The 24761-nt window shown below is 38.6% G+C and overlaps 1 protein-coding gene across 1 annotated transcript in view; it reads left to right on the top strand.

Annotated features, from left to right (window-relative positions):
* CDK14 (cyclin dependent kinase 14) overlaps positions 1-24761 on the top strand; it is a 317000-nt gene that overhangs the window by 200205 nt on the left and 92034 nt on the right. Inside the window, 1 exon segment of the mRNA XM_055806228.1 lies at positions 13604-13667. Within this exon segment, the coding sequence (XP_055662203.1) occupies positions 13604-13667 (64 nt within the window).

Below are 24761 nucleotides of genomic sequence, written 5' to 3'. Positions count from 1 at the left end.
CCCAGTCTTCTGAGCACTCCATTTAAAGTAACTTGGAGGCCATGGCAAAACTGAATTCTCTAGCTGTCAGTTACAGGAGGAAAAATGTCCTGTGTTCATTCTTTGTCTTTAGAGTGTGCATGTATATCCCTGTGGAGCAGTACTTCTGGCAATTGAGGTCTGTTTCTGAGGACATCGGAGAGAGCTAATACATTTTGTGAGAACATAATGAGAATTCTTCATGGTGCTTTTTTGGGGCACAACATGATCAAAATAGCTGTGGTGTAAACTCTCAAACGTGTCAGTGATTGAGCAGAACAGCATAAGGTAAACCTTTAACAGAGTGCAGTATGAGGCAGTATGTATGTTCTCACGTAAATATAATTGCCCTGATGATGATTATGCCCAGAGGAGAAATCAAAGGAAATTTTTGGGCACCTACTTAATTGCACTGAAAATTTATGGTTGGATTTCTGTATCTTTTGGTAGGTGAGAAATCAATTGACCTTGTAAATTTTCAATGTGGTTAAACTTTGCTGTGTCATAGAGAGGTGTTTATGTTTTTAGAATAACTCTTGCTCAATTAACTTTAAAGTTATTGGAAAATATTCTCCAGTTACTTCCCTTCTTCAAAAGGGATTTATTTGCATTTTAACTCATTTTCGATTTAAACCATGTATGCTTGGGGCGGTGGGGTGGGTTTGTGTGTTTCCTGAATATAATTGTTTTACAATAGATGGTAATTGCACTTTCCTCAGAAAGAGAAGTTGCATAAACTTTGTGTTGCTGAACTGGCCCTTGAGTAAATTCAAACGGAATGCAGCCAGGGATTTTGTCAATCTGTTAGTTATTCTTCATGACTCATCTTGGTGTGCATCCATACAACATGTTGCCCTAATTACTTTAAAAGAGGCCTTAATAATTTGGATGTTGGAGATCCTGGGCATTTTGGTATAGTCTGCTTTGGTCTCATGACTGAGATACTTGGTTAATAACATTGCTGTACTACTGGACCAGCTTGTTAAGAATGTACTAGTATTGGTCCTTTCTCTTGAAAAGGGAGGGGCAGAGATGAGGTCCTGTTGACCTCACGGCATCATATCACTTTATCAACTGCTTAGCAGTTCAAAGCAGGGTAATAACTGTAGCAAGAGCAAATCCTCTTTTGTTTGTTCTGTGGAGCTTTTCATTAAATCCCTGCAGTACCCTATTCTTTAAAAAAAAAAAATCATCAGACTAGTGAATGTAGCTGAGAACTACAGATAGTGAAACACCTGTTTCCTACTAGAGTCATCTCTTCTCTGGGCTTCATTTACTTTCAGTAAAATGTACTTTCAGTGCACCTTCCTACCACTTTTGCTTTATATTATCTTGTTCTTGCTAATGCTTTCATGGTTTTGTTACTTTTGCAGCCTTTTAACAAGCTTCATGATAACTTCATGCTGCTCATCTGCATTCCTCACATAGTCCAAGAGATCAGCTCTGGCTACACTGTTGAGAGGTTGATTTTTTCTCTCTGATAACTTGTGTAGTTACCCTTGTTTCATTGGTTTAACATCTGCCTTTCTACTAATTTAGTAAGATCTTTAAAGTTTACCTCCAATTTGCATTGTAATAGCAGCATTGCTTACGTTAAAGAATTAATGTAGCTGGTGTTACTGTTCTTGTCCTTGATTGATCCCCCATAATTTTTCAGCCTTTGTGTCATCAATATTTCAGGCCATGCATTTCTGTGGTCCTTAATATATTGGAAGTGAGGGATAAGAAACTGTAACTCCAGCATGTCTCTTCCTCTCCATCATTATTGACTACTGGTGGTACTGAAGCTCTTTGTCATGTGTCTGTGTAAATTTTCTTTTCTGTATTTGCATATCCTATTTATTTATTTATCCATTTCCCCCCGGTTTGTTGTTTGGTTGGGGTTTTTTTGGGGGGGTGGGGGGGGTGGGGGGGTGGGGTTTGGGGTTTTTTTTCTGAAAAAGAGCAGATATGCAGGTGTTACGCAGCTCCGTTTTTTTGAGGATTTGCCTTCATTCATTCATCACACTTCATCACTGATCATTTCATCACAAGCCCCCCCCAATACCTTTTGGAGCTGTAGGCATTATACTCTCCAAGTCCTGCCAGGTCCTCGCAGCTCCCTTCTCCAGTGGGTAGACAGGAGCAGTTCCAGCAGCTCCAGGGAAGTAGTTCTCTTTTGCCCAAAAGTGAGGGTGCAAAGAACAAGGACTGCCACTGCAGCTGCCCTGCACGTGTCTTAGAGGAAGTTTAAATGGAGACAGAAGATGAGTATACCCTAATCCCTCCTGCCTTATGTTTTTGAGAGCTCAGAAGTCACGGGCAGTTACTGAGTGCACTAATGTCAAAGCAAACAAATGGGTTCACTGAAGCTGGGAGTGCAGCTGCCTCTTCCAGTTGAGTGACACCTGCTTTCACCTTCATTTAAACAAGTAAAATGCGAAGTCTTAGGCCACCTGCCAGCTGATTGTTAAAACCACAACTGCTAAATAAATGCAACAGCAATAAATGGTTAAATTGCATAGTTCCCAAATTTCAGAAAATTTGAGCATCTCAGCATTCCGCACTCTTTCAAAATCCGCTTCTTATCTCTACATTTGGGCATGTACCTTGTGGTGTCAGGGAAAATAAACACATTCCTCTTACTGGACTTGCAGGGAAATGGGTGAAGAAAGTGTCAGGAAGATGGGTAGATGCTCTAGCGAAGAATTCACTGGGAACTTCCAAAGTGCTCTGGAGTGAGATGTGCTAGTTTGCTAGGCTGCTGTGGAGCATACAGATTGTATTCAGCCATAGGCTCCCCATTGATTTTACTGTCGTCTGGATGAGAATGAGTATCTCCCTGGGATTATGCCCCAATCCCATTTAAAATGTCTTGGCTGCTTTTATAGCAGTGTCTCCATCAGAAGTAGGCTGATATTTCCTCCATTTTTAGGGAAAAAAATATTTCTATACTACTGAGAGACTTCAGTATTTCATTCTGCTTGCTTTTTCTGTTCCAGTGACTCAGAAGGATAGTCAGAAGTATAAAACTCTTGCTTTTTTAGCAGCAAAATACTGCTGTTTGGAATGAATACACCAAGCTTCATGCTGTGTCGTTTTTTGTAGGAGGCACACTTGAAACTGAATCACTTGAAATGGATTTTTAGTGATAAGCTTAGACATTTTAAAAAGTGATTTGATATGGGAATCCTGATAAGGTTCAGTGTAGAATTCAGCAGGGTATTTAGACATCCAGGAAGAGTGTTCTTATAATCCACCACATATACCAAACACAATTGGAGCTCATTATTAATACCCTCACTGTTTCAGAAATATTGTAACACCTGGACCTACACATTCTTCAAATGGCAGCATGACTGGCTGCCTTCATTTACTGCAGATTGAACAAATGGTTGCTTAAAAAAGCTTGACGAAATACCCACTGCTTCATTGGGCTCCGTGTGGCTGCATGAATCTATTCAAAATCGAGACTTATCACAAGATCAAGACCTTAGCTAGCAAAATAAAGATTGGCAAACTTCTGAATGATCTGATTGGATTCTAGCATCGTGGTGTTCTGTGATGCTGAGCACCAGGCTTAATATATAGGTCTCAGCATAGGTTACCTCCCCAGGATTTTTAGGTGAGAAAAAAAAAAAAATCACGATACAACTTTTTTTTTCAGACAGTGAGCTCAGCAGCTCAGCTAGCCCAGCTATAATATTCTGTCTGCCTTAGTACAACAGCTTTCCACTGCGGATGTATTTCTGTCGCATAAGTGGCACATGTCAATTTGCTGTGTGTCTGCTCTTCCTTGTGCGTAAGGAATGGCGAGTCCCTCTGTGGAGTTGTAATGAGGCACACTTGTTCCTCCAGTGTGTTGCGATGTCGCACCATGCCAGAGACAAAGGGTTTCCAGTATCTGAGAAGTAAAGTGTTCATCACTGCTTTGGAGTGGGGTTTTGCTCTGGGAAGACATGGCTTGGTTTCAGTAAAAACCATTGGGTCAGATCCTGGTGCAGTGATGATCCTTATTGGGAATGGATGCGATCCAGTATGTGCTGCTTTGTTCAGACAGTTGTAGTTAAAAAAATATATAGTGATGAAATGTCATTTTAATTTATTTAAAAATTATGTTCTTGTTATTTTTGTCATGATTCGTATGAAGATGCAGAAACTTGGTCTGTTAATTACTTAAATAATGTCTGCAGCTGAATGGCAGCTTTAAGCCCTTAAATACCCTGATGCTATGGTGTAGCTTTGCCTGTGCCAGTGAGCTTGGACAGTGCAACACTTGGTAGGAATTTGTGTGTGTTAACTGAGCCGGTTTTATGGTCTTCAAAAAGACCATAAAGCCAGCTTTATGATCCAAAAGGAGCATTGCTTTTCTGATTTGCCAGCATTTCCAAAAAAACCCTACATAGTACATACCTGGAATTCAAATTAACCAGCTGCTGAGCCAGCACAGCAGGCCTTATGGAAGTTTATTTCATAAAAGTTTCCCACAGGCTTTTGGCTTTTTTTTTTTTCTTCCTTTTTTGGTTTAAAGGAAAAGGTCAGTAAAAAAACTTGAAATCTTAAAAGGGTTTATTTAGGAGTGGACTGTCTGTTTGTGTGGGTTATTCCAAAGGTTTTGCAACACAAACAGGATAGGAAATCTGAAATGCAGAGTATATACACCTTTCTGTGCAGAGTAAATCAGAGCAGATTTTAAAGGATATGTAAACAAGCATGACTCGTGAGCCAGGGGGTTGTCTGACAGAAAATTGCTGTCTTCCTTCTCCTTTGCAGTGGAGAAAATCATTGTTTGTCCCCAGTGGTAAGGAAGAGACCTTCCCGCACAGAAAACAGAAGCAGCTACTTCCTTGTGTGTACTAACACCAAGATCTTCCTTGGTGAAGTCATTCCCGAGCTCACAAGCTCTGGCAGTGCCAGAAGAGCAAACTTGCCTCCTTAGAGGAAGGGCAGAGAAATCTGTTGAGGCCATCTGTAGTCTTCTACATGAGTTTTCTTCCCAGTCTTTTCCTGATCAGCAGCTTTGAGGGCTACAAAAGCTTCCAAATTCTCTTCTCTTCTTACTAAGGATCAGTTTCATACTCTTGAGGTGTTTTATCATTTCTGCAGCTCAAGTGCAGATATCAGAGACACTAAGTCTAGTTTATTGTCAGGATTTTTTTATTCTGATGATGGGATTGTTTGCTGGTGGAAAGAGACTCCTCAGCACAGGGGGCTGGGAAAGCTGGAGGGACAGGTTCTCAGTTCTGCCACTTCATCATGGAGCATCCCTCACAGTGTCCTCTTTTCACTTTGGAGCTAAACAGCATCTCCTTTAAGCATGCACTATGCTTTTTTAATTAGCTTTTAATTTTGCTAAATTGCTGCATGGTTGCACTGGTTTGAGAAGAGCAGCAGCCTGTCAGGAGTTTGCCTTTGCATGCCTTTTACTGCTAATTTCAGATTCTGTCTTTACAGCATAGGCGCCTCTGCTTTCAAAAAGTCTGCCAAATCCTGTTTTATTAGTGTTTTTAGCATTTGTCTCATTCACAGTTACATTTTAGTAAGAATCACTAAACAAAGTTTCTTCCACCATGTGAACCGCTATGAAATTTTAAGTTACTAAAATAGGGCATTACGATGTGATGTACAGTCCACCTGTAGGAAGAGGATGCTACAGCCCAGTACAAGAGTTTGTTTTACATTTGCTTTTTTCTCATTATGAAATATAATTAGATTATCTGTTTTTTCTCTCTCTCCAATTTAGAATGGATTATGGACAGAATTACTTTCTAGAAGTAATCTCATTGACAGAGCTGTTTCTGTGATTCAGAATTTAGTATGTGTTTAGTAGGTCCTTGTCAGAATAAACAAGTCTCTCCTGACTGAACAGTTAAGGACACTGGCACATCAGACCTCTGTATGCTTTGTTGTAAGGCTGGGGATTTCATTGAATCCTGTCCTGATGGTCTGCAGTGCTGGGTCTCTGGTGATGCCTGATCTGTTGTTCCCCCACCTCCTCCCAGCTGTTGCACCCAGCTTGTGCAGAGAGAGTAGGCAGAGCCTGGCTCTGTGAAGACAAGTGTGAAGTCTCCAGTCTCCGTCATCTTCCTCATGTTAGCACAGTTGCAGTGGTGTCTCTGTCAGGGTCCCTCAAAAAGGTAGCAGTGGTTACCATGGGCATGAAGAGAATGATGAGTTTATTTGTGCCACAAACAGCATGGAAACAGCATTGGGATAAATTTAACTTTTCAATCCAGGCAGCTACTCAAATTTCATTTATGTACACAAAGTAAAATTGGAAAAATTACATATTAAAAAGGCTTCCTGGCAACACTTCTTTGTATTTTGCCTCTATGGGAAAGGATGTTAAGAACAGTTGGGTCCTTTATTGTTTAAAGTACCTAATTTTTAATCCTTGACAGAGCTAAAGCACAAATACAATTTTTTTTTTTTTTAATTAATATGTGTTGTTAAAATTTTGTAGGAATGTTGATAGTAATTTCATGTTTTGCTTCCCTCATCCATATTGGCACATTACCTAAATGTTTTTGAAGCCAGCTTCATTATAAATCACTCCTTATGCTCAAAGCAGGTGATTTTATTACCCATGTATAATAAACGACAATATTCCAATTGATGCCTTTAAAGAGTCAGCCTATTGTTGTAGGTGAACCTCGTTCTGTTCTTACTTCTTATTTTTTCACCTTAGAGAATCAGCCTCAGTGACTTCTATTCCCCCTCTGCCCCCCCCCCCCCCCCCCCCCCCCCCCCCCCCCAGCGCAGCATCACTTTGCATACAGCAGAAACAAGCTTATGAGGTTGGTGTGGAGGTGCCTTCTCTCATTTTTGTGGCTGTTGTGTCCTGTACTCATTGTCTCTGTAGCAGGTACTTCTTATAGCTCTTCAAAGAATTTAATACCTTGCCTTTTTGTTTTAAGACAATAATTAGATCATTCACAAATTAACATGCAGAAGTTCTCTGATCAGCTTTTTTTCTAGCCAGCCTTCTTTGCTCTTAAATCTATAATTCTGATCTAATGTCCTCAATGAATGCAGATTGCATTAAACATATTCTGCTACACATGACTATTGTGCATATAAAAAGGTGGTTGTTGAATTTCTTTTTCCTTTTACCATGTATCATCACTTCAAAGGTTTTTTTATTACCTTGATAGCATTTACAGGGATATAAGGAAACAAAAAATACAACTTGTTTTATACATAAGAATAAGAATTTGAAAGTCTGATTTTGTATGTAAAGAATTATGGGCTCTTGTTTAACACTTTCGTTGTGAAGAGGAATCATGCAAGTGACGTTATATTTTCTGTATGCTTAATATGTTGCATCTCGAGTTCACTAGTATTTTCTTCCTTACCTCTGTGGGAATAATGAAGGGATGTTTTGATGACAGTTGACTGAAAAGAATACGGAAAGTGTTTCCTACGTAAGAAAAATAGGTTTTACTAAAGTACAGTTTTCAGGCTCTGAACAAGGCCTTTAGTGTTTTCTACATGTGAGGAAACTGCCTTGATCACATAGTTTCACTTCGGTTGTTTTAACTTGGAATTGATCGGGATTCCTGGTTTAGGAACTGTATGTAATTTTTGCCATTCATTTAATGAAGTAAGGCTTGATATTTTACATCTCAAGGACAGTGAATAAGGCATATGGTCTTTATTTTTCATGAATCCAAGTGAATATATTGTTGCCATCTTAGCTGACAGACATTGTTTCTGTAATGAAAAATCAGGTGACTTTTCCATTGCAGCTGGGAACCCTGGAACATCCACAACCTTCCCAAAGTTAAAATGTGTTCGGCCTCAATCTAACAAACGCGTAAGTGCATTACACAAACGGGTAGATTTATTGCCCCTTACAGAAACTGAACTGCTAAGCTCCTGATGTGAAGAAATGACTGATATTGAGGCAATTCCATTTCTGTCTCGATCTGTTAGATATTAAACTTGACACTCAGCTGTCATCCATCGTGCCCAGCAGAGAGTCAAAGGAAGCCTTGCTGCAGTTGTCAATCAGCAGACTCTGAGTCAGCATGCATAATACACAAATAGTTGCTGAATTATTTTTTTAACCCTTGATAGTAAGACCAAATGCTGAGCTGAAGGACCACGTTCCTCCTTCGGTCTTTACTACTGGACATATGTTGTGCTTGCTGACATTATCAGGTGGCGATGCAGCACTTTCCCTGATTGTGGAAGATGTGGTTAAGATCTACCTAACAGTGACAACTCTGGAAGGGAATGCATCAGTAGGTGGATCATCTAGACAAATGACTTGGCACCAAAACAGACTGCAAGAGAGAGAGAAAGATCATGTACGCTTCTCCTCTTCCAGACCAGATGGGAAATTCCATGTTCAGAAGTGGCTCTGGGGGTGATGGAGCTGCTGTAGTGAAAGTCTGGAACTCGCAATGCTTTTCAAGATCTAAATCTAAAGCAGTAACGTGCTTCCCTCTAATGAAAAGGAAAAGAACTCTGGGTTTTGACTATGTTGAAAGCTTCATTAGATATGTATGTTTTGGAAGTATATAGCAGATTTTTATTGAAAAACACAACTTCTGAAACCTCCAAAGCTCATTCAACAGAAGGGAACTGCTGATTTGGAAATGGCTCTGCAATATTTATCCTTTTCCTCTTTTTATGAAGTTAGTTCCTCAAATAGCTATAGTCTCCCATGGTACATCATAGCCAAGGACTCGCTCAATCTACTATGTTTTAGCCACCAAATAGGAAGACTGGAACAGAAATCTCAATGATCCTTAAAAAGAAAAATAAAATAAGAAAACATTTTTACATCTAGCTTGTAACTTTTACTAGTTGAAATCCTAGGGCATTTTTTCAACGAAATCCTCCTTTTATTAAAAGGAAAAAATTCACTGTCCTGACATTTTTTTGACTAAACTTCGTTCATCAAGTTGATCTAATGTAAAAGATTTGAAAATTGCTTAGCCTGGTTTCTGTAAATTCTGTCTAAGGAAAGACAGCTCATTTGCATGCTGATCTTGTTTTTCATTCTGCTCTGTTGCTACAAAACCCTGAATAATACCACAGGCTGCACATTCTTTGTCTTGTTGAAGTCCAAACCATCGCCTTTCTTGAGCACTGTCAGATCTAATGGGTTAAAGCATTATTTCAGTTATTTACAGCATTGTATATTCAAAAGTTGCAGTGCAAATGGAAATGCTTGTTCCTTATTAATTATGCCAGCACTTGGGAAAGAGCTGGTGGAGAGAGATTTCCACTGCTGCTCATCTCACAAGAGATTCAGATGACTTCTCTGGACAATTTGTTACCCAGAATGACCTTATTGCATGGCAGTAATCAGGAACGTTTTTGCGTTCGAAGCAGAGTACAGGACAATATGACTAATTGTGTTGGTAGAGTGGCATAACACGCACCGTAAAATAGTGATTCCCTTGCACACCAGGGAGCAGGTTAATTAAGGGAATGATGAGTCTTTGTAAAATCAGATGCAAACTTTTTTCTTATGTTAAAAAATTGAGTCAATGCAGTAGACCTTAATGCATTTGTGCTGTGTTTCCTGGGAGATCTTTCTGTATCATGCTTGTATATGGAAATTTGAACAGCAGGTTCTGTTTTCATAACTTTCTGCCAAACAGTAACAATGTCAACTGGCAGTAAGGGTATTTGGCCTGTACCCTGATATATTGTAAATCTGTTATTTTTATGTAAATAGATTCCTTACTCTACAAATTAGATTAGAATCTGATTCTGATTTTTGAACAGGAAGTTTCAAATGAGAAGGTCATTTTATCTCATTTGTTAGGGAACTAAAGAGCCCAGAGTGGTGTATGTAGTGTGGAACAGCAAAACCCCAGTAGGTTTTGGAGTTTTTGTTACAGAAACCATAACCATCCTGGTCCTGGGAAAACATTAAATCCATTCAAAATTTGAGAATTGTAGATTATTCTTGTGTTGGCAGTTCAGTTAAAAAATAGGATATCAAACCATGCAGGTTGAATGATTACCTCACTGAGAAGCAGATTATCAGTAGAGAAAGTGAACAAGTTATATTTTTCAAATAATTCTCAATGGTAAATAAAAGCTTATTTCCAATATTAAGTTGGGGCTTGATTGCCAGTGATGGTTATTTTCATGGTTTTGGAACATGAATGAGAAAGGAAGTGTTAAAATGTAGAAGAGACAGAAGTCTTGGTGGCATGCTTGGGATAAGAAGTAAGTAGTGGACCATGAAAGGATAGTTTGGGCTAGGAGGTCACCTGTAAAGTAACAGCTCCTGATGTTCAGTTGCTGTCCCGGGATGCTGGGTCTCCTGTATCTTCCACTTCTGCTGGTTGCTGTAAGGTTAGACTTGCTCTCCAGCACTGGCTGGGTGGCCAATCGTTTGCTGCAGCTGGCTCCACCATAGAAACAGTTTGATGCTAAGATGTTGCCAGTGGTTTGGTTTGGATGATCAGTGTTAACTGCTAAGGGACAGTGTTTTGGAGTAAAACCAGAAGACTGTTGCATTCTGCCGTCCTTCTCCACTTTCCTTTTGCATGTTGATCCCTTAATTCTCTCTTGTAAACTGCAAAACAAGGTAGCTCTTTCTTCCACCATGGTGTTACTCGTGAACTCCTCTTTGTTTTGTTTGTAGCAGGTGTCAAACCTCATTGCTTTGGGTTGCCTAATCCCACCTCATCAAAATGGGATTGATTGCTGCTTAGAAGAATCACTTGCAAGGTGATGCTTACAAATCTCTTTATGTTGACACACCTGTGGGCAGTGACTGTTTCATCTTACCCAAAACCACAGTTGTTTTGGTGCTGCTTTCTCCTTCTTGTTTGTTGATAGAAATTCACAATGTGACTATCAGTATTGTGCATGTTAAAAATTGTGTGGAAGGAGGATGACCTTTACAGTGTTTGTACTATGCATTAAACCAGTGTCTGGATCCTTGCCTGAAATACTAAGTGCCCATACCTTAAAAATGTTAGAAAACCCTAGTTGTTTTTAGCCTGACAGCTACCCTTGGTGGAAGGTATAAATATTATAGGTGGTCTGAGTACTCCAATGCACAGAGCTTGTTTGTAGCTGGCTCTTAAAAATTGTAGCAGCAGGTGAGCTGGAATATTATTAGAGAAATTGATTGGAAAACTAGTGAAACAAAAAATTGGGACTCACAGAAGATTACAAAAGTGATCTCTCACCGAGCCCTCTGTTTCTGGACCTGAGGTTACTTTGAAACTCAAAACAATCCATTTCTTAACTCCAAGTTCTACATAAAAATAGTCTGATAAATATTCTGCCTTGCACTGGAAGCTTCAGATTTTGTTAGCTGGTTTTAATATTCATCTGTACAGTGCCTTAGCCCTTAGCTGCCTATGTCTCCTCTAAAATAAGAGACAATTAAGAACACACATTTAGAAAGATGTGACTAATTTTCTTATGTTTTACGTGAGAATATTCCTTTGATTTGCTAAGAGGAGTTGCAAAGTCGAGGACCTAGTCATTTAAACGGAGCGTGCGAGAATCTGTTTTTAATCCACGGGCTCCCTCTCCTGGTCTGGAAGGCGCTTGGCACCAGCAGCTTGATTAATGCAGAAGCTAAGTGAAAGTCATTTGCAAATTGATTTAGTGAAATAGTGTCAACGGTGTCTCCTAACTGCTTCTTCTATGTTTAATGAGAGAGTTGTGCTCTCCCTAATAGCAATAATGAAATGAATATAGGTGTTGTGATGAATCAGGATTGCAGGGCCAGGTTTATCTTATTCAAATGCAGATTAAGACATATTTCACAAGGACTGAAAGCAAGGTCGTACAAACAGTATTTACAAATAAATCGGTGAACTTGCATATCCAAATAACCACATGAGCATATACCGTCTAATCACATTGATACTGTCATTTTTGTTTCTCTGACACATAGGTGCTCTGCTTTCATTTCCTACTACATCTAAATTGGACTATTTGCTTATGGTATTTGATAGTAGAGAAAAATTACTTTTGCATTAATATTCTTACATTAGAAACGTGTTAGTATTGTAAACTGTTTAAAAAACTTGAGGCCTTAGAGTTAGAAAGCACACCTTGTAGGTAAGAATTGTATCTATGTAAGAGGTTACTTACTTTTGCCTCAAGTTTTTAAGACCATTTCTAAATTTTATGAAATAAATTTCTGGCAGAGTTGAAGAGAATTTTTTGTGGTTTAGCTTTCCGGTCTCACTTCTAAGAATTCTTCTAAGCTTGAATTTATCAACATGAACAAATGTTTATATAGTTTAAGAAGCGCAACAAATATTCTCACGTGGTCTTTAATGCTTTCAATGCATATCTATATTGCAGCAGACACAATTAAAAAACAAAACCAAAACAAACTTCTTCACCTCCAAATGATTGGTAGTAGATGTCTTGTAGCTTGCCCTGAAGTGTTACAAACCTTCACCTACTTCAACCAAAGATTTTCACACTTAGTGCTTGTTTGGTGCTGATGTAAGTGACCACAGAAGATCAGTGACTCAAGATATGCTGGTTCAAAAGATTTATTTGGAAGATCTGCAGTGTAGGTAGGGGCAGGGCTGATGGGGAGTTTTATCTGTTTAAGACAAAGCAAAATAAGCACCAGACTGGAGTGAAATGCTTTCACTTCAGAATACTATCAGCCTTTTATTCCAGGCCTGAACTTATAACAAATACTGAAAACAGCCCCTAGCATTTTCATGTGTTAGGACTGGGTATAGATTTGTAACAAGAAAGATCCCACTAGTGAAATAACAAATTCCACAATTCATTCAGAAATGCATTTCTAGTGCTGCTAATTTAGGTGTTCCTCTTGGCTTCACTTAAAGTAAGCACTGACAGTTACGTCTTACGAAGCAAAACCAGGTTTGAGAGAACTAATAATAGCAGTTCTCTCAATGTACTTACTATTTGTGCCAAAGACATGGGGGGGTGAACTTCTCATGTGAGCCGAGGATATAAGATGCACATGAGACATGTTCAATACTTTGCTACTGAAAGTTGTTCCGACTTACACTACAAGAAGGTGGACAATTGAAGTGAATAGAAATAAAGCATAATGCGTGAGTCAAAGCCTGTTTTTCCTAATAATTTACTATTTTTTTTTGTGTACTACAGCCATTTAAAATGACAACTGTTCGCTGTGCATTCTGGTTCATGCCATGCTGTTGGGCCATCTGCTTCACCATTTGTGCAGACTTTCTATCCTAGCATCTATTAGGTATCTGTCCATCTTACTTAAGTTTACAGGGGTTTAAATTATTTCTGAACTAAATATCTAGCCTCTGTAACACCAGCGCTCTGAGATATGCAGGTAGCCTGACGCTTGTTAGTGGAAAGTAGCTTTAACATGTATTTGTTAAATAGGCAGCCTGACAGGAACACAGCACCACTATGTGCTTTACTGACTCCACTGGTACCTTGAAACCATAGTAGTCATTTAATTTTTTTGTACCCTCTCCCCTTTCCCTAATGGTTAAACCTATTTAAAGCTCAGATTGTGAAGTACATTGGGCTTACAGTGAGGAGTGGCTTTATGCAGTGCAATGACTTATTAAGCCTTTTCTATTAAAGCAATGTATGCTTTTTTCTTTTTTCTTTTTTTTTTTTTTAATCTTTTTGTGCACAGGTACTTGGAACACCAAATGAAGATACATGGCCTGGAGTCCAGTCTTTACCCCATTTCAAACCAGGTAGGTTGAAGTACCAAGTTCATACAAATTCTCTTCCTGGAAATACAGGGCACAGATAATTACATTTCTACTCACAAGCTTCAAAATGACCTGCTACGCAGTGCATAAACTGTAATGCATTTCTTCTAGCTGCTTACTTTTTATTGTGCTTGGGGGGGTGGTTCCTCTGTTTAATTTCTTTACTTTCTTTTGCATTTTCTCCAGTTTATTAGAGTATGAGCCCTGACCTGCTTGCATTCCTCAGCCACTGAGTATTGTACCTTTCAGATAGCTGGTAGCCTGATTCCCAATCAGTATTACTTTTCCGCAGACCACTATGAACTTTGAGGAATACTAAAGGAAAGTAAAGAGTAGAGAAAAGACTGTCAAAGCTGAAGTTACAACTAGATCATCTGTTAGTACCTTTCTACAAAGGTTCAATATTTTAATGTGCATTGTACTTGCAAGTTGTCGTATTCTACAACCATTCTTGAAAAGCTGTTTTACCGTCCGATACCTTTGTGCGAGAGGGAGAAATCTGTTCCCTAGAGACCAGAAGTACGTGGTCAACTTCATTATGTATGTATATACATGCATACATACATATGTACATATAGTTTTGTAAACTTTAGAGTAGGGATCTTAGAAATAACTGGGTTTTAAACATGCCCAGCAGGCGAATGAGTAAGAGACATGTTGGCAGGTGGGGGTGGTGAAATACTGAACAGGTTGTCCAGAGACATTTGACATCTCCATCCTGTTCAAAACCTGACTGGGCAGAGCCTGAGCAGCCTAAACTTCTTGGACCTACTGTCAGTGGGTTTGGACTAGATGGTAAAGAGAAGGTTACTAGATGCTTTCAGATTAAGCACTTAATTGACTCCCAGTATATATTACTAGAATGAGTCTTCAGTTTATAACCAAACACCTCCAGTCTGGAAGTGAGAGAATTGACCCAGGAATCCAATTTCAGATGTTTTTGTCCTTGCAGGCATAAGGTCTGTCAGTAAACTCCTGCTTCTCCTTTACTGCAGATGATAGTCCCTTCAACTTTTGTCATAAACTGTGACAACCTATGGCATGCTATGTCATTTAAACCTAATTTAAAAGTCATCTTATAGGTCAAACATAGGGCAGAAGATTGCCTTTTTGTTCCAGCCTGCCTTTCTCCACTCAGATCTGCAGCATCGTAGTGGCTTCTTTGGGCCAGCAAAGAGGCATGAGATGGGGCAGAAGAGTTGAAAAGGACAGAGATCTAGGCAGCTCTCAAAAAAGGGGTGTGTCGGGGTGGTGGTGGAGAGTGAGAAACAAATATATTGTAGGGCTGACTTCCCCTGACAGTAACATAAAGCCTCGAGAAAAGGGAGCGCAGCTTTCTTGTACGTTGCTTTTCAGTCTCTGTCCTAGTGTTTATTGCTGTATACTGAAAATACTCCCTAGTGCTCTCTAATGAATTAGTAGAACTTCTTTAAGTAGTACAGTTTTTCACTGAAATACTAAAAATATTACAGTGTCCTTCCCTAAATCAGTGTGTCATTCAGTTTACAATGAGTGTTTCTCATTCTTGATACTGGTTAAAAGGTGAGGATATACACAGAATCCTTACAGAAATTTTAACAAGTCCAAAGACATTGTTTATATTCAAGAAGAGTAAAGAGGAGGAGAAAATCTTGAGATATCAGTGAGTACTCAGGGTTTGTTCTTGTTTTTATTCTTCTGCGTGATATGGGAAAGTTTTGAACAGTAGATGGCAGCCAAGAAATTTCCTGGTTTCATTTTTCTGTTTGGCTTCCAAGTATGTTAAGGGATGTGGGTTTATTACCATAGAACATCAGGAAATAAATCCACAGTAGGCACTTCATTAAATCTAAATTTTATACAGGCATTGTGTTAGACTTGCTTTTATTTTCTTTGTCCCAGACTATGGATTTTGTCAGCTACGAATATATAATATTTATACAAATGCAGATGGGAACAGGAGGAAAGGTGCCTCCAAGACAGAAAATGGTCGCTCGTTATTTTCAACCGTTTCTGCATGGTGTGGTCTTTGTTCTCTCAGATCCTTTCCACATCTGTGAAGTATGTCGATTTGCAGAGTAATTACTTGTTGTCCCTGGCAATTTTTTAATCTTTCTAGGGCCCGTTAATGCAAAGCACTGAGCTGCTTAAGTCCCATACACTATGGAGGTCTGAGAGCACTCCAAAGGGGTAAGAGCCCTCTTCTGTATCCATACTACGTTCTGCTCTCCCTTTGTACCACCCTGTATCTTTCATGGCCTTGATAAATTGGTGGGGGTTTTTTTGTCTAACAGTTCCCTATTTGCTGATTATAGAAATTACAGCAATAGAAAGCATAATCTAATTGGACAACCAAAACTTGGCTTACATACCCCAAAACTGAGTAATTGAACTTTATGCTGGTAAAGTGTGGAATGGTTAGAGGAGCAAAACACATCGCCTCTGGGATCATACTAGGGTATCAGCATCTAAAGCATGCTCTGCACAAAGTGGAGACCAAAAAAAAAAAAAAAAAAAGACAAAACCTATGGGCTGGGCTGGAGTTACACTATTTGCTCATGCCATTAGGGTCACTGGAGCCGTTTGGTCATGGATACCAGGTTCTCTGCTACTTCTTTAAAAAAAACTTTCCTTCGTGCCATTCTGTGCACAAAAGTTTTCTGGCTATGGCAAGGCTGCATTGTCCCCTTCCACAGATGCTTCACCAGCCATGCACCCCTCCCTGTTGGTCTGAAATTGTTGTTACACCCTAGAGAAAATTTCCTCAGTGCATGGGACTGAAAGACTCTTCTTTCCCAACTGACTTCTTTGGAGCAAAAAATGGACGTTAATGCTTTAATAATACATGTAAGATGACTTAATCTTTTCTTTTCCCTAGCAGAACAATGCAGGAGGGAACCTGAAATGTCTTGCCAAATCTGAACCAATTCCATTCTTCTTTAAGATTTGTGAAATTACTGCATTTGAATATAGATGATATGGGGTTAAATAACTCCTGTGCTTAGCAGAACAATGCAGGAGGGAACCTGAAATGTCTTGCCAAATCTGAACCAATTCCATTCTTCTTTAAGATTTGTGAAATTACTGCATTTGAATATAGATGATATGGGGTTAAATAACTCCTGTGCTTTGCATGTCTTCGTGAGTTTTAACACTGATAGCTGCAGACAGTAAGTGTGATAAATTGAGAAGTGCAGAGGTGATGAGAATATCAGCATCTGCTCGGGCAAGCCTTTGATGCTATAAACTGAATTGTGTAAACATAAACCAATAGGATTTGAACAGAAAGTATCAGTGACAAATAGTTACTATAGTTTAAAAAGTGCTGGGTACATTAAATGCCTGTGGAGTCAGGAAGACTATTGAGAGTAGAAACAAGATTTTATTGTATTTCTTGTTTGCATACTGACTTAAATAACTAATTTTTGTGCTGTGAATTGATAGGGCACAGTCCTGTACTGCAGAGAGCTAATTGCAGTTTACCAGGAGAAACACGTCTGAAAAACATGGCATTAGTCTCTTCTCTACTAGAGTGGCCAAGGGTCTGATTATTATGGAAAACAGCCAGAGCATAAACAGTTATGATCTCTGACATCTTAATGTGCAGGAACATTTCTGAGGCTGTATAAGAAATGTGTTCCTAAGGCTAGCTGTGGGTGGCTTTACATTATCTAAACCCCTAACCTCAGTGATTTTAACAGCCTGTAACTGAAAATAAAATGGTATAAAATAATTTGTTTTGCCATTTAAAAAGTCAGAAAACAATTTGTATTTTATCTGCCTGCTTTGAGATCTTTGATTACTTTCTATCTTATAAATACTCTTAAGTAATATGAGAGATATTTAAAGCTAAAATTTGGCCTGGTCTTTGAGCTTTCTCTGTGCCTCAGCCTCAGTCATCAGTTTGTGTTTGCACCTGTGCAGACAGACACACATGCACACGTGTCCTGCTTAGTACATTAATTAAGGATAATCTAAACAATGCATTTGAAAATCCTGAAATACTTCAGAAGTATTTTGGTAACTTTGGCTTGCCTCTGTGATTCACTTTGAAGCTGTTGTGACTGCTGTAATCTTGAGTGGGTTTTCCTGTGCTCACGTATCACCAAAGAATGATGAAGCAACATTCCGAAACAAGCTGCTTCCTTGCCAGTCTTGTGTCTGAGCCTTCCTGATTTTTGTGTATTATTCTCTCCATTGTCATGAAATCTCCTGTTTTTCTTAGCTTGGATTCAGAGTCCTGCCCAAATAATAATTGAGCAAGATAACCATTTGGGTCAACATCTACACTTAAATTTTTACTTTTCCTACATTCTTGGTTAGTATCTGGGACTGATGCTGAGTAACCTCCATCCTGAGACGTTAAATAGAGATTTATCAGAAAGTACTGTCAATGAGCAAAGTGGAGAAGGTAAGATACGGTCACAAAGGAAGATAAATTGATGTTGGCCATGAAGAGATGGTAATGGTCAAGGAGAAGTAGTAACTTGTTAGGAAGGTGGTTAAAACATGAGAATGCTTTGTAATGTTCACTGTGCATCAATTCCCTTACAATACTGTTTCTAGGAGAAAGAAGGTTAAATATTTAATCTTGGGCTGATGGCATAGGAGCCTGAACCTTGCTATGTTCAATAGATGATCAGATATCATATAAAGTAATGCACCTGAAAAGGTGGCTTTATGAGACAATGTAAACATCTACTGAGCAATGATTTTTAAAAGAGATTCCCTGAAGTCAGGATAAAAAGAGTTAAAAGAAAGAGATTCTCTTTAAGGAGAAAGCAGAAAGCAAAAATAAAGCAGAGCTAGAGAACAGCTTTATAAGGAAATACTGCATAACATAGAATCTGCCAGTGATTGAGATACTTCATGGATTTATTTAAACATCCCGAGTCTATGACTGACAATACCACTGCAGAGGCTGGTGTTCTGACTCAGGAATTCTGCTTTGCTTCCGGAGTGATCAATAAATATAGATTTGGTTTAGAAATGTGATCTGCCTACCTGCTTCTTAACAGCTGATGGATAGCCAAGTTTTTTCAAAGGCTTGTCTTCATTTAGAGTAGTGCTGGGCTGAGAAACTAAACTGCTTTGGCACAAACTCGTGGAAATACTTTATATGAGGACATACGGTTTTTCAAACTTTCGTAACAGTTTGTCTTAGAGAGTTTCACCAAAGCCCGTCAGCAATTCATTATACACTGAATCAATATCTTGTTTGTTTACATCTACACTGATGCCACTGAATGTTCCCAGGTGATGTGGGAGTCTCTGCTGTTAAAGCAGCCTCTGGCATGCCTTTAGCTCATAACAACTAGCACTTCCAAATAATTAATTCCCAGGCATGATTTGGGAGTTAATGTGGGCTGGGAACCATTCCTCCTAAGAAGGAGGAAGTTCCCACCTCCTGTATTGGAGCACAGAGGTTGAAGGGTGCTGCAGCAGTGTGGACACGAGACAGTGATGGTGTCTTAGCCAGGCAACAGTCCTGAGCACACAGAAATTACTCGTATAGATTTGAGTACTTGGAGAAAGGAGAGGGAGCTGTAAAAGAGAGATAATTTCAAATTTCTCCCCCTCTTCTTCAGTTTTGACAAAATTGTAATATTTGGTGTTTCCTCAAGTATGTTGTATCCACAACCCAAAGGAAGCAGAGTTGTGTTTTCACCATTCTTTAAAAAAAACCACACGAAACTGAAAAGTTAAAAGTAATTTACATATGTAAGGGAGCCAGGGTGAGCACTGCTAAAAGGCAGAACCATGTAATACAAAAGTTCAGTGCTTTAGACAATGCTAGCTATTAAAATTACATTTTCTACTCATGATCAGTAGGGAGTTTAGAAAATAGCATCCATCCTTCATATTTATACAACCTGTGCTCTGCTAAAGCAGGTGGTTTTGGAAAGGAGGGGAAGAGAGAGGATGAGGGTGGAGCGTGGAGGCTTGAAGTAATTTGTCTCAAGACATTTGGCATACAAAAAGAGCAAAGTTTAACTCATGATTATGGTAAAACTCCAGTTGTGATTGAACTTCAGTAACAACTCTTAATTGCACATTAGTGCTGCAAATAGTGCTTGAAAAATTGCTTTTCAGCATGGATGCTTGTCTTTGTATCTTTAGCTAACATAGTTTACATATTTTTAGGATTGAATCTTTAATAAAAATAGTATATGAATCCTACATATCACAATGCACAGTGTTAGTCACTTTAGACTTTTAATTTAAATGTAAAGAAAACCCATTTAAAGAAATCATGCATTAGACTTTTCAAAGTATTAATTATGGTGATGTTTAAATATTTGCATTTAAGCTAATCACATTTGGTTTTAAATAGAGAAGAACATTAATCAAGGAATGCATATTAGCCAGCATGTTTTGATTAACAACATAAAAAAATGCCTTGAAGTCAAACTGCATTTTAAGTTCTTTGGTTTAGTCTAGAAGCTGATTATCAATAGTGCTAAAAAGAAGCTAAAAAATCAAAATGTAGTCTGCCTTTAATTCCTTATGTAGCTTTTCTTGCCTATTCTAGGTCCTTTCAAGGCAAACATGGCAAAGGTATAATAGTTCATGTCTTTTTCTGACGGATAAAAGAGAAAAAACCCTCATCTTGTTTTATGTTATTTAAAATGCAAGTGCTTATTTTTTCAATTCTCACAGCAGACCAGTAGTTCCTTCAGTGGTCTGCTAATAAGCTCACTAGTGAGTTCTGCTGAAACTCGCTTCTGTTTGAACCTGCCCTTGATGCAGGGCTGTCAGATGGAGTGTGTTTATCAGGCAGATAATGATGTTTGCAGTGGAGTGCATGTAGGTATATATGTGGGCACACAAGTAAGTATGATTATAGAACAGTGTTGCTGTAGAGTGGTTGTGTAAAAGAGATTAAGAAATAGAAAGAAATAGAAATACTGTCTATTTCTATAAGAAATAGAAATACTGTTATTTCTAAGGCCACTTAATACATGTGGGTGTAATGGATGAGCTTTCTGGCACCAGCTATTTTCTCCCCTAAGTCTTCAAGCTGAGTACAAGTTGGGAGCAGTTGTTTTAAGACCGTAAGTTTTTGGATGCATCAGGTTTGTCAAATCAATCACCTCAAGAAATTTCCTCCCTCTCTTCCCTCTGGTTGCTCACTTCTGCTTCCATTTTGCAGCTGGTATTCTAATAGCTTCATTGATGCTACTGTTTGTGGGGCATAGTCCTAAAAACTTCCTTGGCACGCGAAGAATGGAGTATGCTGTGCTGCAAGGTCTGAAGCAAAGAGCAGCTCAAATCCATTTACTGCGGGAATAATGTTTGTGTAACTGCACCACCCAGCATCTCCGAGTGGGTCGTGTGTAGGAATCTTGGCTCTGAGGCTGGGCTGCTGAAGGTGTGCATGTAATGTGTTAGCCTACTCCTTTTTTATACTCTTTTAAAATCTTAAGACTAAATGGTATGCTTAGAGGAAGATCTTGCAATTGGTACTTTTTTCCAGTGAGGAATATGAGTACTATACGTTTGCTCTTATTTAGGCAGCCCTATGTAGGGAACTCTTTACACAGCATTTGATTATGAACACGCCACTTAATTTATCAAGATTTGGCTAACTTGGCCTTCTAAGCATCAAATGGTAAACACTTTTAGGTGTTGTGGGATTTTAAAAAACCAGAATCTCTTTCTTCTTTGTTTCACATAAGCAAAAGTCACCTTTGACTAGTGAAATACAGCACCCACGTGAAAAGTCAGCTCTTTAACAGTGAGTTATGGTTGCTACTGGGGATGATGATTGTATATTTGGAATAAAAATGCAGAGGATCAAATTTTGTTTTCCAAATTTGTTCCCAAAAGATTTGCAAATATTTAAGTGTTTGCATAAGGGGAATTAAAGCCACACTTTTTACTTCAAATTTCAGATGAGCTTACTGTGTTGGTCTTCCAGTGTTTTTATTCAAAATAAGCACATTTAATAATAATAATAATAATCTGAAAAGATTTGAACTCTAGTATATATACTCACAATTTGAACTATCAAAATTCAAAATACAACTGAGATCAAATCTTGATCTGTAAACATACAATTTTTCAGGTTTCTTTAGTCTCAATGCTGATGAGAGTGAGCAGCTGCCTCAGCAAGATGGTGTGCCTCACGTTCTTGACAGTAATTTGCATGTGCTGGAGGATGGTTGTGTGGGTGGGTGATGATATGAGTGTCTGTATAAAATTCTTGGATGTGCCTGTTTGCTTTTCAGTTCTGAGGGAGAGGTGGTAAGTTTTCAATACACAGGGCTTCTTCCACAAGGTTGGACCAAGATTTGGATCGCCTGTGCTGCTGCCTTTTGTAATGTATGTCAGGCAAAAATTTCTTTTTTGGGGGAGCATTCATGGTAATTCTGCAGTATTTCCAGGATCTCACATACAGTCAAGATCTACTCACTGGTATTACTATTTTTTGTGATCAAATCAATGGGAGCATCTAAAAAACAAATACCAAAGCTGTATGCTTGAAAGTATCATAAAACACAATTTCATGCAGTTGGCCACAGTCAGATATGTATAGCTCTAGATTTGGTTGTATTAAATCTATCTAGCAGTAAAGAACAGAGGCATTTGTACAGGTGTGAGTCATTCACCCTGTAAAGTAACTCAGAAGCAAACTTGAGGGTGTAATTGTGAGACTGAATTCCAGTTCTGTCATTAATTGAACGCAAGCAGAAGATATCCAGATAAAAGTTGGAAGGTTAAATTACCTCTTTTTTTTGCCTGTGTTATGACTGCAAGGTTGGTGTTTGTAGGTATGCAATATTGTGGTTTCACAGACTTAAAAAATGGATCGTGATGGAGAAGCTCAAGAACAAGATTACTGTAGCTTCTCTGTTCTGGCAACGCTGAAATCAAAATCAGCTGGTTTTATTATTCTGGTTTTTATTCTGTAGAGAAGGATTAATTCAGGAAAGCACCAAGAGCTGGCATGTACATGAGGCTGGGCTCAGTTACCACAGTAGTCCCAGCTAGTTATACTGTCCATGGAAGTTAACAAGACTCTGGTTGGAGGCATGACCACAAAGCTATGTAGAAAAAAATGTGAGCTGTACTTTACTGATATGTGGTTTCTTTCCATTGAAAGAATTGAAAGCAAGGAGCCTCTAATCTGCTTGCAGTAGAGGGGAAAGAGTTGATAACAATAGTTGGGAGAGGCACGGTCTGCAGTCACAGGGTATATAAATGGAGTTTGAAGTTGAGGACTCAGGACTAGCATTTGCTTCTTTATAGACAGGGTTTCATGCTATCCATGTTCTCCCTCTAGTTTTCCCTCTCCCTGCCTCATAAATATGGTGTATAAGGTACTTATTTGAAAAGGGGTTTAGAGCGGTAGATGGAGTGAAGAAGGAATATCCCTTTGAGAAGTATGTTCATTTTGCTTATGCATGTCCCTTTTAACAGCATTTAGGCAACTGGTTCCAGTGTATCCCTTTTTCAGTGAGAGTTTATCTGGCATAGCAATAGTTTTTCAGTTTCTTGCAGGACTGAAACAGATCTTTGGACATCAAGACCTTAAGACAATTGGGCCAAGTAGTGATTCTGTTTTCCTCCCACAGTGAAAATAGCTTAAATTTATTGAAGTAAACCTGACAGTCCAGTCAAGAAAATAGGTTGTATATGGTACTTCTCAACTGTTTTAAGTGGATGTGGCTCTGTTGAAGTCAGCATGCTGTTTTGAACCAGCTCAGTATCTGACCAAAACATATTGCAGAATGACAGATAAAATCAAAATCTATCTTTCCCCAGGTCTAGGTTAGCTTTTCAGCAATGCTTCAAGTCAGTTCAGTTCTCTTTCCACCCAGCATTTTTCTGCACCAAAATAGATTCATGCGCAAATCTGCAGTTGATTAGCTGAACTCCCATGTGTATCTCAGACTTGTTACGCAGCACTGTCTAGCTGCATCTTATTTTTCAGTCCTTTGTCATGAATGAGTGGATGGTGTTATGGTTGAACTACTTATAAAATATAGAAAGTGTTTATTTTCTTCCAGTTTTTATGGGCAAGTGTCTGCTCGCATATATGTTTTTAATTCATATTTGTGAACTGAAATTCAAGGGTGAGCTCAGGTCCTGCTGAGGCCAATGCAACTTAACTATTAACTTTACTGGAGCTCAAGCTTTTCCTCTAGAGACCAGAAGCTGAACTAGTAAACAACAGGTACAATTTGAATTGTAACGTTCCTTTCCCTTGTCATTTTGGGTCATACTCTCAATGCCAATACAATACTTGAACTATTCACTACAGAATATGTACTTCAGTACTGAGTTTTTATTTGTGCTATCAGGTATTAAAATATAATCACAGGCACCGACTCCAGTGCCATGTTACTGGTACTGAACCGTGGCTGCATCTAATAGTGATCCTTACTACTTTGCCCATTGGATTTTAAAGACCTGCCTCGGGGCATGGGCACATCTGTAGTAGATGCATTGCGTGCAATGTATAATAGAGATTAAAAGAAACTGGCATTTCCTATAGTTTTAATCTGGATGCCTCCAATATGAGAAGCTATTTTGTTTTAATACGTGCACACAGAAGATTGTAAGGAAATCTCATTACTTGCTGCTCTCCGTAACTACTCCACAACTTTTTTTCCCCTCTTTAACCCTTACATTCTGCACTCATTGCATTATCAAGACTTAACAGACAATAGAGAAAAAAAACTACTACAGCGGTTTAAATTAGTTTTCCTTTTTATAGTATCCAAGCTGCTAAGAGCCTGGGATAACCGACTTTACCAGTAATTGGAAAGTACTGTAGAGCTTCTAATTTACAAGGTTTAGGATGTCAGTAGTGTCAGTAATTTAAATGCTTCTCAAGTTCGTACTAAGTTACATGGTAGCATTTTCAACAATGAGACATATCAGAAATGAGTTCAAATATGTTATAAAATTGCACAAAATTGACAATAAGAATATTTTATCTGGTGAGATATATTTACAGAGCAATATCTTTTCTGTTTGTAAAATATACCATATGACCTATAATTTATTTCTTACAATATTCTTATCCTAACAACAAATTAAGGTTTGTAACATTGTATAACATAGGTCATAAAAATTCAACCTAATAAT

The sequence above is a fragment of the Falco peregrinus genome, chromosome 5 (assembly GCF_023634155.1).
Source record: "Falco peregrinus isolate bFalPer1 chromosome 5, bFalPer1.pri, whole genome shotgun sequence".
Classification (NCBI taxonomy): Eukaryota; Metazoa; Chordata; class Aves; order Falconiformes; family Falconidae; genus Falco; species Falco peregrinus.
This window is presented reverse-complemented; position numbering and strand designations above follow the sequence as displayed.